This window comes from Scyliorhinus canicula, chromosome 18 (assembly GCF_902713615.1).
Source record: "Scyliorhinus canicula chromosome 18, sScyCan1.1, whole genome shotgun sequence".
Taxonomy (NCBI): domain Eukaryota; kingdom Metazoa; phylum Chordata; class Chondrichthyes; order Carcharhiniformes; family Scyliorhinidae; genus Scyliorhinus; species Scyliorhinus canicula.
Genome location: NC_052163.1, coordinates 43,136,528 through 43,149,143, shown reverse-complemented (window position 1 = coordinate 43,149,143; position 12,616 = coordinate 43,136,528). Strand labels below are relative to the sequence as shown.

At 43.0% G+C, this 12,616-nt stretch overlaps 1 protein-coding gene across 4 annotated transcripts in view; it reads right to left on the bottom strand.

The window, feature by feature from the left end:
• Positions 1-2,556: 2,556 nt before the first annotated feature.
• The window catches only part of LOC119953613 (testis-expressed protein 47-like), a 42,941-nt gene continuing 32,881 nt past the window's right edge, over positions 2,557-12,616 (bottom strand). For 2 of the 4 annotated variants that reach the window (XM_038778054.1, XM_038778056.1), the window contains exons 6-7: positions 10,195-10,354; positions 2,557-2,970 (exon numbers count right to left, since the gene is read on the bottom strand). In XM_038778054.1, the coding sequence (XP_038633982.1) occupies positions 2,921-2,970; positions 10,195-10,354 (210 nt within the window). In that variant the 3' untranslated portion in view covers positions 2,557-2,920. Of the gene's footprint in view, positions 2,971-5,166; positions 5,223-10,194; positions 10,355-12,616 lie in introns of all 4 variants that reach the window. The other 2 variants (XM_038778055.1, XM_038778057.1) reach the window with 2 other exon arrangements.

Here is a 12,616-nt window from a genome sequence, read left to right as displayed (position 1 = left end):
TAATGGGCAGCACACCTGTTTCTGAACCTGGCTGCTTTCCCAGGATCACTGAAGCAAGTGCACAGAGGGTGCTTGCTTCTTCAGTGAAACTGACAGATGGGGAAGTATTTGATTCGTGAAACTGAAGAGCTGTAACCATGGCTAGGTCAGAGGCTGCTGGTCACAGCACTCCTTCTCTCAGAGGATGCTTTTTGTGCACGATAGGTGATTGTCAGCCTCTTGGGAGTCAATCACTTGTCAAACATTTCACTCACCTTCAGCTGCATGGGAAGAATGTAGGCAGCCCCACCTTACACCTTTGATAAGGAGGAGCAGCACCATGACCAACATCACCAGGTGAAGAGGGAACAACAGCAGCCTGCTCCTCGATCATATACCTCTCCAAAAGGCAAAGGGTGAGGGGCAAGCGGCCCATGTTGTGGCCTTTGCCTCTCTGATTGCCCGGTGACACATACTATTGAACCACGTTGCCGCGGGTTGCGGCCTGGCTGGGGGATTTGCATGAACTTGTCAGGCTGGAGAAGGTAAAGTGCGTCCTTAGAAGGTCAGAGGGGAGATTTTATGTGTGGTGGAGGCCATTTTAGGAATTGTTTATCACGGAGTGGAAGGAGGAGGATGGGTGTGTTTGGGGATTAAAAGGGGGGAAAATTGAAAAAACTGAATGTATTATATTTATTTTGTGTAAAGTTGATGTGATTTAGCGTGTTGGAATCAAATATATTTCAAAAGCAGAGGTATTGGATATCTATCTGGAAGGAGGCAAAACCCACAACTGGCAGAGGATCAGGCCTCACAATATGTCCGAAAACCTGTGCCTCGGGAGGCTCAGACTCTCACTGCTGACATCTGCAGCCTCCTGGGCAAGGCTTCCTTCTCAATAGAACAGGTAGCCAGCGGCCGATAAGGTGCCTGTCCCTGGAGGGCCCTTCTCCCCCCTCAACCCCGGCTCCCTTCTCCCCAGATCTCTGCGTCACGCCAAGCCCATGTGCTTTCTACTGCAAGGGGAGAAAACAGGGAGGTGTGAGTGAGCGTGGATAGGAGCGAGGACAACATTTGTGAAAGGTGTGTGGGATTCAGAGGTACAACCGGGCAATGGCTGAGGGAGAATGAGAGTGTTGGCTGTTCAGATGTGAATGTAAGATACCTGGGAGTGAGGAATGGGTGGAGCTGTCGGGTGTGTTGCTCTGAGGAGTGCCATTACAGGAGAAGGTTGGGAAAGTCAGAGTGAGTGTCCTGATACTTGAAAGCTTTCCACTGCTCACCTATCATCTGTCCTGAGACCCTGGATCCTTCTGGTGCACTGACTCCAAGTTGGAGGGTGCACACTCCGGCTGTAAACGTTCTCAGCCACTTCCATCTACACCTGGCTTGTTTGGAGATGTTGCCCTCCTCTTTCCATCCTTGGGAAAGTTCACCTCACTGCAGCCCTTAAGATCCCCCAGCTGGGCCTCCAGGTAAGGGAGCGAGACCTGGGCAGTCTAAAATCACGAGGATTCAATGAGTCCTCCCAGGTCCCCTCTTCATTTCTGTGGTTTCTGCAGCCTTTGCAATCCAAGTAGTGATGAGTTCCTGTAACCCATGTGGGCAGCACGGTAGCACAAGTGGATAGCACTGTGGCTTCACAGCGCCAGGGTCCCAGATTCGATTCCCCGTTGGGTCACTGTCTGTGCAGGGTTTGTGCGTTCTCCCTGTGTGTGCGTGAGTTTCCTCCGGGTGCTCCGATTTCCTCCCACAGATTGGCCATGATAAATTGCCCCTAGTGACCAAAAAGGTTAGGAGGGGTTATTGGGTTACGGGGATAGGGTGGAAGGGCTTAAGTGGGTCAGTGCAGACTCGATGGGTTGAATGGCCTCCTTCTGCACTGTATGTTCTATGTGTCACAGTCCCTTGAATTAGAAATCCTTCCTTTAACACATCCAGCATATCATTCCACCCAGCCTCCCCGATCAGCTGGGGAACACCAAGGTGGGATATTAAAGCCCTGGTCAAATTAAAGAGGCTCTGCAATGTCTGTTCCTTCACCATTCACATCCCGGAGCCACAACTGGTCCCATTGTTTGCCCAGGGACTAAGTTGAGAAAATTCAACTCTGGCTCTCTGGGTGGAGGAGAAAATTTTAAAAATAAAATGTGTGACCAACTGTTTTCAACTTTACCTTCATGCTATGCCCTTGAATTCTAATTCCACGTCAGTCATCCTTGTGGTCTCTAAGTGAGGTTTCCAACTTAATGCACATGTTGGGTCAGTATCAGACTGGAAATGCAAGTTTATTAGGAAATAGGTTGAGATCAATGTCCCATCGAAATTTTACTTTGTGCGTAGACTGCATTACTTTTATTAAATTTTTTGCCTGGGCTCACATGCGCGTTATCTTAAATAAGAAAAGTTGCAAGTGGCCAACATGGTGCCTTCCAAGTTACTGAGTGGCCGTGTGCATGCACAGCTTACAGGAAACAAGATCACTGGACGTAACTCATTGTGGACTTCCACAACCAGAATTCATCCTATAAGCCTGGGTTGGATTTGAAGCTAGATATAAAAGTGAAAGGGCTGGATTCATCATTTCGCTCACTGCAAATTCTGGTTTTGTTTGAAAATCCAATGTGTTTTCTGACTAAAACTTATTTCGTGAACAGGCAACTTATTTACCAGAAAATGTAACCTTTTGAGGAATTGGTGATATTTGGCACGAGACAAATAAGTTGCCATAACAGCAAAAAGCAGATAAATACATTTGACAGCACCATTCATTTATTTTTCTGTTTAAGATTGTGTTCAATTCAAACTTTACACATTCCAGTTTTTCCATTAATAATTCTTGGTAACCACGGCACTATTAATTCGGACGCAAACTATACAAACTTCTTCACTGATGAGTTCTCTGTTCATATACAAATGTGACCGTGTTTAACAAGCACTGTTATTTTCTGCTCTCGGGCAGTAAATGTTCCGGCATAGGCCATACAAGTTCTGTAAAAGAGCATATTTATATTAGTAACCATCCACAACACACATCATACGACTAAGATTGTGAAACAATGTCTATTCTGACACATCCTACTAGATGTTTCATGAATTTGACATGGAGCACTACACACACAGGATAACAAAAGTTAACGTGGCAAGAGTTTAAAAGGTTTCCTTCAGCTGGAGAATTAGATAGACTGGGCTGCAGACTTTGTTGTCTACACCTGATTGATGTGCCTCTCGGGAGGCGGGATTTGGATCTTCCGGCTCCTCTTCTTTTCAATTAATAAAGCACCTCTCACTCGCTCCTACAAACGTAACCACATTGATTACTGCCAGGCCAGGAGCCAACAGTCTTGTTGCCAAGAATTGGATCAATTTAAAGTAATGGCATCTACCACTCACCCAGCCCAATCCCAGTTTCTAAATATGATTCTCAAGTTCTGCTGCTAAGTTCCAAGACTTGGTAGGGGGGAAGGATAGAGACAAAAATCAGTGCCATGTGGCTGCATGCCATATCCTAGCAGGAAAGAGAAAACTGGAGGTGAATTAGCCTGTGCAATTGTTGATTGTGACTTTTAAGATTGCATTGAAAGTTTGGAAACAGATGGTGTGCCTTTAGCTTCAGAAACCACTCCAATGCGGCAAATTGTATATTTAATGCATTTTAAATCAATAGAATACTCACTTCATTTGTGCTATGTTTTATAATGTGCATTATTTACAGCGACGCTCTTAAAATAAAATCTTCTGGCGCAATTTCTATAATTTACTATTAATTTTTGTGATCTAAATGATTAAAACTTTTGGGGATAATAATTGAATGTATTTCAATAGCCTTCCGGTAATTTCCAATTATCTAAACACCAGGGAGAACTGATTTTACGTTATCCGCTTTGCTGATATATCATCGAGCTCCAATCCAGTTTTAAAATGTAAAAGTAATAACATTGATTTTTTTTTTTGCAAATGTTCCCACTAGATAAAAATTAATTTTATACACGGCAGTGTTTTGATTGGCTGCTCCAGAAAATTGTCACAAAAGTTGTCCCTTTTAACAGAGGAAAAAATTCTCAAAAAATATGGTGCAGCTGAAATGAGTGGAATACGTGATCACAATCAGTAAATGTCAGCTGTGCCCCACAATAAGGTCTCAGCTCTGCAAGAAAGCAGCCATTTGAAAAAGCAAATTCTGAAAGGACACCCCAAGGCAGTGAATAAAGAATACTCTCTTCTAGTCTGTAATCACTAGCATTCAATGAGCACTCATATTATTATAGCTAAGCATTGGTGTTCTTGAATTGTAATGCTCTAAATGAGAGGCCTCTGGCTTGTGGCAGCTGCCTGGCAAGGAGGCAACCGTGAATCTTCTATTAAACCTTTAAAGCAAATCACTATTATCCTTGTTTCATTGCTGCCTTCCACTCGCTCTGCCCCTTCCTGCTGGGGCAGTCTGGGCTGTTGATTATACCTTGGCTGCAATCAATAGTGGAGTCTCTCTGCAGATGGAGGCACAGCAGCTGCATGTGTTGGGGCTTTTTGCCCATTTTCTTTCCTTGCCAATCTGTGGGGTATTCCATCATGTCAAGATCTTTCTCCAAGAACTAACAAAACATTTAACAGAGTAGCAAAGCTCACTACGCAGCCCTGAAAGTTACTTGAACTGGGTGTGTGATTGTGAAAATCCAGTGAAAATCTAGCGATATATAAATCTAGTTACATATGTAACTCATATTTAGTTTAGATTGGACACAATCCTCTCAATAAATCGATTGTTGAACTCTCGTTTTTTTCTGCTTGGTATTTTTGTTAAACCTGATTATTCTCTTTAATAGACTTCAATAAGCAAAAATGAACGCTTCATGAATTGTTTGAATTTCTAGCAGACGTATGGAATCAAAATACTTATCATTGAAGCCCAAGTTATTAAACTCTTACTGGAAGTTAGAGGATGCAGTGAATATGAATAAACATCGATACTGTATCAGCACACCAAAATAGGCAGCCTAGACTACATTACCTACTTAATGATGCATTCAAGAGATTACTCAAAGGTGAAGACTAGCATGCAGTTAATATGTAACATGTTTCATGCACATTAAGGTACAATAGTAATGAAGTAAGTTAATAAAAGCACTAGTAATTTTAAATTGTATGGATGGGCTGTGTGTGCAATAATGATGTCTGACCGTACCATACCTTCTATCAGAGAACACTCTAAACAGTTGTTATGTTGGTGCTTCCAAAAACATGTCCTTTAACCAATATAAAAAAGCAAGCATGTAATAAAGCATATTAAAGCATGTTTGCATAACTTAATAGCGCAATGATGCACTATCAATTACGACGAGACGAGAGTCAAATGTAATCGAGGCTTTATTACACAGAGGTATGTGGCCTCCTACAGCAGCTAACGAAATGGCTGTTGTACAGGGAGCACACATATTTATACTCCACCTACTGGGCGGAGCCAGCAGGCAGGGATCTACCCCTGTACCTGTACTACAGGGGCCTTACCGCAAAACACACATATATATATATACAGTATATACATCAGTGGTGACTACCACACGCAACAATACATATTTCAGACTGACTACCAATCAATATGTTGGCTGAGCCATGAAGCTTAGTGCTGGTTACAGGACAGGTTTTTTAAATTAAAGAAAATTGACTGGTCTCTGCAGATTGATTCTCAACAATCTGCATTTCTGTAGGACTTTTTATACAAATACATTTGTTTGGTGGTAACATTTGGAAACTTAACAAGAGGGGGAAAGGTAATTTTGAGGTGAAGAGGGGACAAAAGCATTGGTTGAAGATAACAGGAGGCTAAGAAAGCAGGGAGAGACTTCTGGAGCTTAGGGGCTCAGGGCTGAAGGAACAACCACCAATGCGAGACCAAGAAATGGGAAGTAGGGGGTTGGAGAATGCACAAAAAGAAATATGTGGCTGGAGGAGATTGCAAAGCTCGGGAGGGTCAAAGCCAAGGAGAAGACTTAAATGTGCGGAGGTCACAAATTTGAAGATAAGTGCATACACCGAAAAGTAAATTCTCCAGGACACAGTGTGCAGCAGAGCTCAGTAAAACTGGACGTAATGTCGCTTGGGAAAAAGACGTGAACCTTGATGTTCCAGCTGATTTGTGGTTTATGGATGGTGGAAAGGGGACAACCGCGAAAGACAGCATTCACCATACTGAGCCTCGAGGATAAAATGTAAACAAGCGATTGGCATCAAAGGAGGAAAGATGGGTACAAGTGGGCTTTAATTTTTTTACAGGTGAAAGAAAGCAAACTGGAATGGACATTGCAGGGAGAAGTGGAGCTCAGTACTGAGCAACTTTGGAATCAGTCTGGGATGGCTGCTGAGGAGATCACTGCATTTCAAGCCAGAAAATCAGAGGTATCAAGAAGAACGGAAGAGGGATAACTTCAGTTTTGCTGATTAAAATTGCATGAGATCCATTCTCCCCGTGTCTGCGTGGGTTTCACCCCCACAACCCAAAGATGTTCAGGATAGTTGGATTGGCCACGCTAAATTGCCCCTTAATTGGAAAAAATAATTGGGTACTCTAAATTTATAATTTTAAAAAATTGCATGAGGTCTTGACTCATCTAAGTTTAAGAAAAATAATTGACACAGTCGTGAGGGGAAATGGTAGATCCGGGTTTACACTCAACTGCAAGAAAACATCCATCATGGTGGTGACAAAGAAAAAGGAGATTTTAATTTGCAACATCACAGTAAATGAAAGCAAGTTAGAAAATGTTGATCAATTCAACTAAGCGGGAACCATCCGATGTCAAATCTGAAAACACTACCCAAGCCAAAAGTGGATTAATCAATAGTTTCCAAAGTGTTGTGCTAGTTCAAAATTCCTAAGCATGATTCAATCTTCCAGAAATATTGGATGTTTTGTGTGTAGTCCGTTTATACTAAAACCATTTGAATATATCAATTTAGAATGCAGGGTTTTAATCATTAAGGACAAAATGCACTGAAATAAACAGAATCCATGTTCACCGGAACAGCGTCAGTCCTCTTTCATTGAGGTTTCCCTGGATTTCCGAAGAAGCAGATAGTGTTTCCTAGATAATATAATTGAGGGAAATTACAGGGAAGTTTTTTTTTAATGGTTAGAATGTGGGAACAATAATTTAAACCTTAGAATGGATTCAGAAAATCAAGATCCATTAAGCTGCAATCAGGAACCTAACAGAAATCTTATGATCTTTGAGACATTATGAGAATTTGAACTTTCCAATGAACCACAACTATCAATTAATAAACGATGGTTTGAGGATCAAATTGGAGAGAAGACTAGGGGTGGAATTTCGCATTTGGGACTAAGTGCTGTGGCAAAGACGGGAACATGGAATGTTTCTGCTGCAGAGGCTGGCCGGAAACCACAACATATCTTTTGGCCCTGGCCTCATTAATTATGCAACTGGGAGTTGTTTCGTGGTGAGGCAGCCATAATGGCACATAATCCGCCGTTGTACCCGAGCACCATATTGAAAAAGCACCCAACATCACTGACCCACTATTGAAAAAAGATGGACCACCTGAGAAAGAAGATGAATGTCCAGGAACATTCTATGGTTGATAGATAGACCCCCTCGATCACACCAAATCGGAACATCCGCCTATAGATGCTCCTTCCACCCACTGCTGTGGTGTTTCAGAGTGCAGAGCTATCGGCTGCCTCCATCCTGAACTCCAGAGGCAACCCAGACAATGTTCAGGTGATCCCAATCTCTGCACGCTATACTGTTCCAGACATGTTCTGGACTGGTGTATTTTCCCACTGGAGTCATGGAGAACTGGGTGTGAGGGAAAGATTCCGGTCAGGCCTTCAACTGCAACCCATTGGCGGGATGCAGACCAGTTTCTGACTGACTACCAGTGGGTTTCCCGATCCGCCATGCCGAATTAAAAATGAATTTTGCATTCCCGCCAAATTTCCCTCCACCCCCGCCTCACGCCCCTCAATTAACCTGCCGGTAGTACCGTGGGAGAATCCTGCCCTCGATTTTCTTGATGCTTCACCATCAATGGTTCCAAAAAATCACAGTTAAATTAAGGAAATGGATTCCTGTGAACAGAAGGCGGTCAGAGAAATTCAAGGATTAATTCTTCAGTGGAGGTCCCCCAGCACTGTGCTCTAAGGGACAGGGTGAAAGTTTGGGGTGGGATTTTCTGGCTGGTCACGCTGGCAGGACCTTAAGTGGGTTTTGCAGCAGAGAGGGTGCACTCAACGGGGAACCCCGTTGACAATGGCTGGACCAGAGGAGCCCGCTGCCGGCCACTAGCGAGCTGCTCTCCGCCATTGCAGAACACGATTTGGAGGGGAAGGAAAACACATCCTATTGTAGTTCCAATTGCCCAAACCTGTGTATCTTGCTGATAATGTAGGAATCAATGGAATTAATCCAATGGATTCATCATGCTAAGGTTTACATTTTGCACTACGAATTAAATAGTTAAAATCCAAATCTTAAAGTGTTCTTTGTGACTTCTGTATAAACTGTCGGACATTCTGACAGCTACAAGTGTTGAGACAGTTTGATGGATTTATTTCTTTATTTAAACTGTTATCACATTTAGTTTAATTTTTAAAAATCGTATTCGCTCCAATAACAAGTCTGATTTCCTTATTGAGTCAGTACGTTTCTTTCTTTTGAAAAGGAATCTTGGTCCACTTGCTCTTATCCCCATTACAAATCATTCTTTGGTCAGACAACTTCTTGTCCTCAGAAGCAGTATTGGGATCTGATCATTTGCTATAAATGTCATTGATGTGGAATTCTAGGAAAGTATCCCCAATTTATTTAACATTTACAATTTTGTGTCTGTTTTTGTTTAAAACAAGGAAAATTCAATGAGGGGACAAAGATGGAGTCACAGGATAAAACCGCCCATTTATCCCTCTGCAGAAGCACTCTCCCGCCCCTCACCCAACTCCCACCTGTACTTTGGTAAACATAAAAATGATTAATTTTATACACAAACAGTGGCTTTATGGGCAGCACGGTAACACAAGTGGATAGCACTGTGGCTTCACAGCGCCAGGGTCCCAGGTCCGATTCCCTGCTGGGTCACTGTCTGTGCGGAGTCTGCCTTGATATGAAACATTGCGGTCTACCTCCTGCCAGGCCACTTAACTCTGCCACAGAAGATCCAGTTGCCAATTGATTGTCTACCTAAAATTTAGTGACGGTGACCATAGAAACTGGGTATAATAGAACATAGAACATACAGTGCAGAATCACCGAGCAGAAACGTATAGCCAAGTTCCGCACACATGAGTGCGGCCTCAACCAGGACCTGGGATTCATGTCGCATTACATTCATCCCCCCACCATCTGGCCTGGGCTTGCGAAATCCTACCAACTGTCCTGGCTTGAGACAATTCACACCTCTTTAACCTGGGGTTATCCCTATCTCTGGATCTGTAAAGACTTGATTACCTGCAAATGCTCGCATTCTAAGCATTGTCTTGCATCTTTGAATTTGTCTACATATATGTTTCTGGAACATACCTCTTCATTCTGCTGAGGAAGGAGCAGTGCTCCAAAAGCTAGTGTTTGTAACAAACCTGTTGGACTTTAACCTGGTGTTCTAAGACTTCTTACTGTTGATCCCAAAGGGCAGCATGGTAGCACAAGTGGATTGCACCGTGGCTTGACAGCGCATGGGTTCCAGGTTCAATTCCCCGCTGGGTCACTGTCTGTGCGGAGTCTGCATATTCTCCCCGTGTCTGCGTGGGTTTCCTCCAGGTGCTCCGGTTTCCTCCCACAGTCCAAAGATGTGCCGATTAGGTGGATTGGCCATGATAAATTGCCCTCAGTGACCAAAAAGGTTAGGAGGGGTTATTGGGTTACGGAGATAGGGTGGAAGTGGGGGCTTAAGTGGGTCGGTGCAGACTTGATGGGCCGAATGGCCTCCTTCTACACTGTATGTTCTATGTTCTAAAAATGAAAGTTTAAAAATCTAACCAACCGCTGGGGACAATCTACAAAAGATCTGACCAAACCCAGTTCGTAGAACGATTAATGTAGGAATGACTCTTGTAAAATAATAAAGTAGCATTCAGAAGTTGAACCAAAGACCAATTTTTCATAGAAGATCATTTTTCTTCATCATTCAAATTTATGACATGTTTCATTATTTTGTGTGTTTCTCCGTGTTGTTCACTTTCCTTAGGGAATCATCCTAACCTACCTGAATCCAGAATTATGCTTAGTGAAGCATTGTAAATGCAGAGGAATTGGGCAGGAGTTAACAGTTCCTTCGATTTCAGGAGCCGCTGAATCAAATCCTGGGGAACAATCAGTTCCGGCACATGGTCGAGCACAGGATTGGCTTGTTTGTTTGGTAATTCCTATGGAAAGGGACACGTAATGTCAACAAGGCGAAGACTAAATGCCACATAGTTCAGAGCAAGTAAAGGTTGGTAATGTAGCAACCAAGTAGGGCGGGTGGGATTTTACACCCCCCCCCCCCTCCCCCCACCCCGCACTTGTCCTCCGGCAGCAAAGGCATCTCGCCATTGGCTGCTGGCCGGATTGTCCAGGCCCATCGATTTCTATGGCATTTTCCCACCGCCGGGGGGGGTCTGCCATAGGGGGTTGTCTTCGCCGGGACCGGAAGATTCAGCTGGTGGGAAGGGCCGGAAAATCCCACCACAGAGTGTGTAGCTTTGGGCTGGATTCTCCGTCCTGCCACGCCAGTTTTCTGAGATTTCCCATTGTGGGCAGCACCGCACCATCAGGAAATCCCTGGGCGTGGGTGCACTGCCTGTGCAACAGAGAATCCCGACAGTGGAGAATCCAGCCCAATCTTGCCTTACATTTTAAGCTACATTGTTGCTACTGATACTGTACCACTCTTTAAAATGGACCATTAGCTATAAAATGATTCCTTTTAAAAACAATTGTTCTCAAAAGCACTTTTACTCAAATAAGTAAGTAAACAAGAAACATTCTGGAAAAGATTGCATACATTGTTGATTTGTAAATCAAACCAAATAAAATGGAGCTGGTTCCCTGTGGAATCTAGACTCTCTTTCCCTTCCTTTCCCTTTTTGTTCTTCCCCAACTTTGAGAAAATTGAACATTTTGTCCTCTTCAGCCACCCATAACATGATTTGGCATTAAACTGATTCAGTTCAGCTTCACTCCGATAACAGCTACTGAAACCTGAATTTTGCACTCCCACCAGCAGACAGTGGGAATCGTAGGGATTGGGGGGGGGGGGGGGGGGGGGGGGGGGGTCGGTGGGTCCCTCTGTGTACCCAAACGGGTGCCGGAGTGTGATGACTAGGGGATTTTCACAGTAACATTGTTGCAGTGTTAATGTAAGCCTACTTGTGACACGAATAAACATTATTGTGAACCAAGCTGTTTTGCACCGATTCTATGGTCAGAATGATTAGTAAAAGGTTTTCACTAAAATAAGGGGGCGTTGAGACGTAAATCATTTAATACGTGAGCTGCTAATAAGAGCTATTAGACAACAATAGCTTGCTTTTATGTAGCATCTCTGACATACAAAAACTTCTGAAGGTGCTATACAGAGGTAGAAAAATAACTTGCACCGTTATTTACTCAGAAACAAAAGCTGAGTGTTCTTTGTTTGCAATTCCTCCCTATTAATTTTATACGAGGCATTAACCCACTTAAAATAAATGTAATTTCAGACAAAACATGTTTGTTAATCATCTGTAATTAGAATCTCCGTGCATAGGTTCAGAGCCATTACTGCAGAGCTGAAGCAATATTTGTCTAAATCCATTCTTTGCTGCCTAATGTAAACTCATCAGGGGTAAATTTGGACTTTGTTCCATACTGTAAGATGGATAATAGCGAGTCAGCAACCTGTTTTACACATCTCCTGATTTTTACTTTGTTAATTTCAGCTCAATCGCCCATGTCATCAAGTATTTCTACGCTTATCTTAAAAAGATTGTCAAAATGCAGATGTGAAAACTTCAGTTCAGAGAACAACTTGGCACTACAAAATCAGGTGTACCGCTTGTTTTATGCTCCTTTCATTGAGGGCAATTTTAACCAATTCTGACGGTCAAGAAATTGAAGGCATTAGGCACAATGCTGGTTTTACACGCTCCTCAATTTTACTGTCCATTAAAGTCAGTGAGTATTATTGGGTGAGTTAAGAAATTTTCATCTCACCTTATCCTGTGGGTACTGACCAAATGAGTTCAGTTAAATTGCCCCCTGCAACATTTTAGGTCAACAATATTTATGCCTGAGTCATTCATTCTGATGTGTGTCTGTCTCTTTTTGATTTGTTTAATTGCAGCAGGAGTCTAAACCCTTGAATGTGTTCCTACTAGGTAGTTAAATAGACCTGGTTTTATTCGACCATTTAGAGCTGGTGGTTGCAAAACATTCTCAACAACTTCAGACTGTAACTCTCTCCTCCACCTTCACCCCTTTTTATTTCTATCAATTTATTTTCATTTCTTACATCAATCTGTTTTTCCCTCACCATTGCCCCCCTCCACCCCACCCTACTTGGGCCATCTCTTCCTGTTCCAAGTTGTCTTTTGATACACTACTTACCTTTGTTCTGCCATTAACACATTCTAATCTCTTACTGTGCCAATATCAGCACCCTTCCT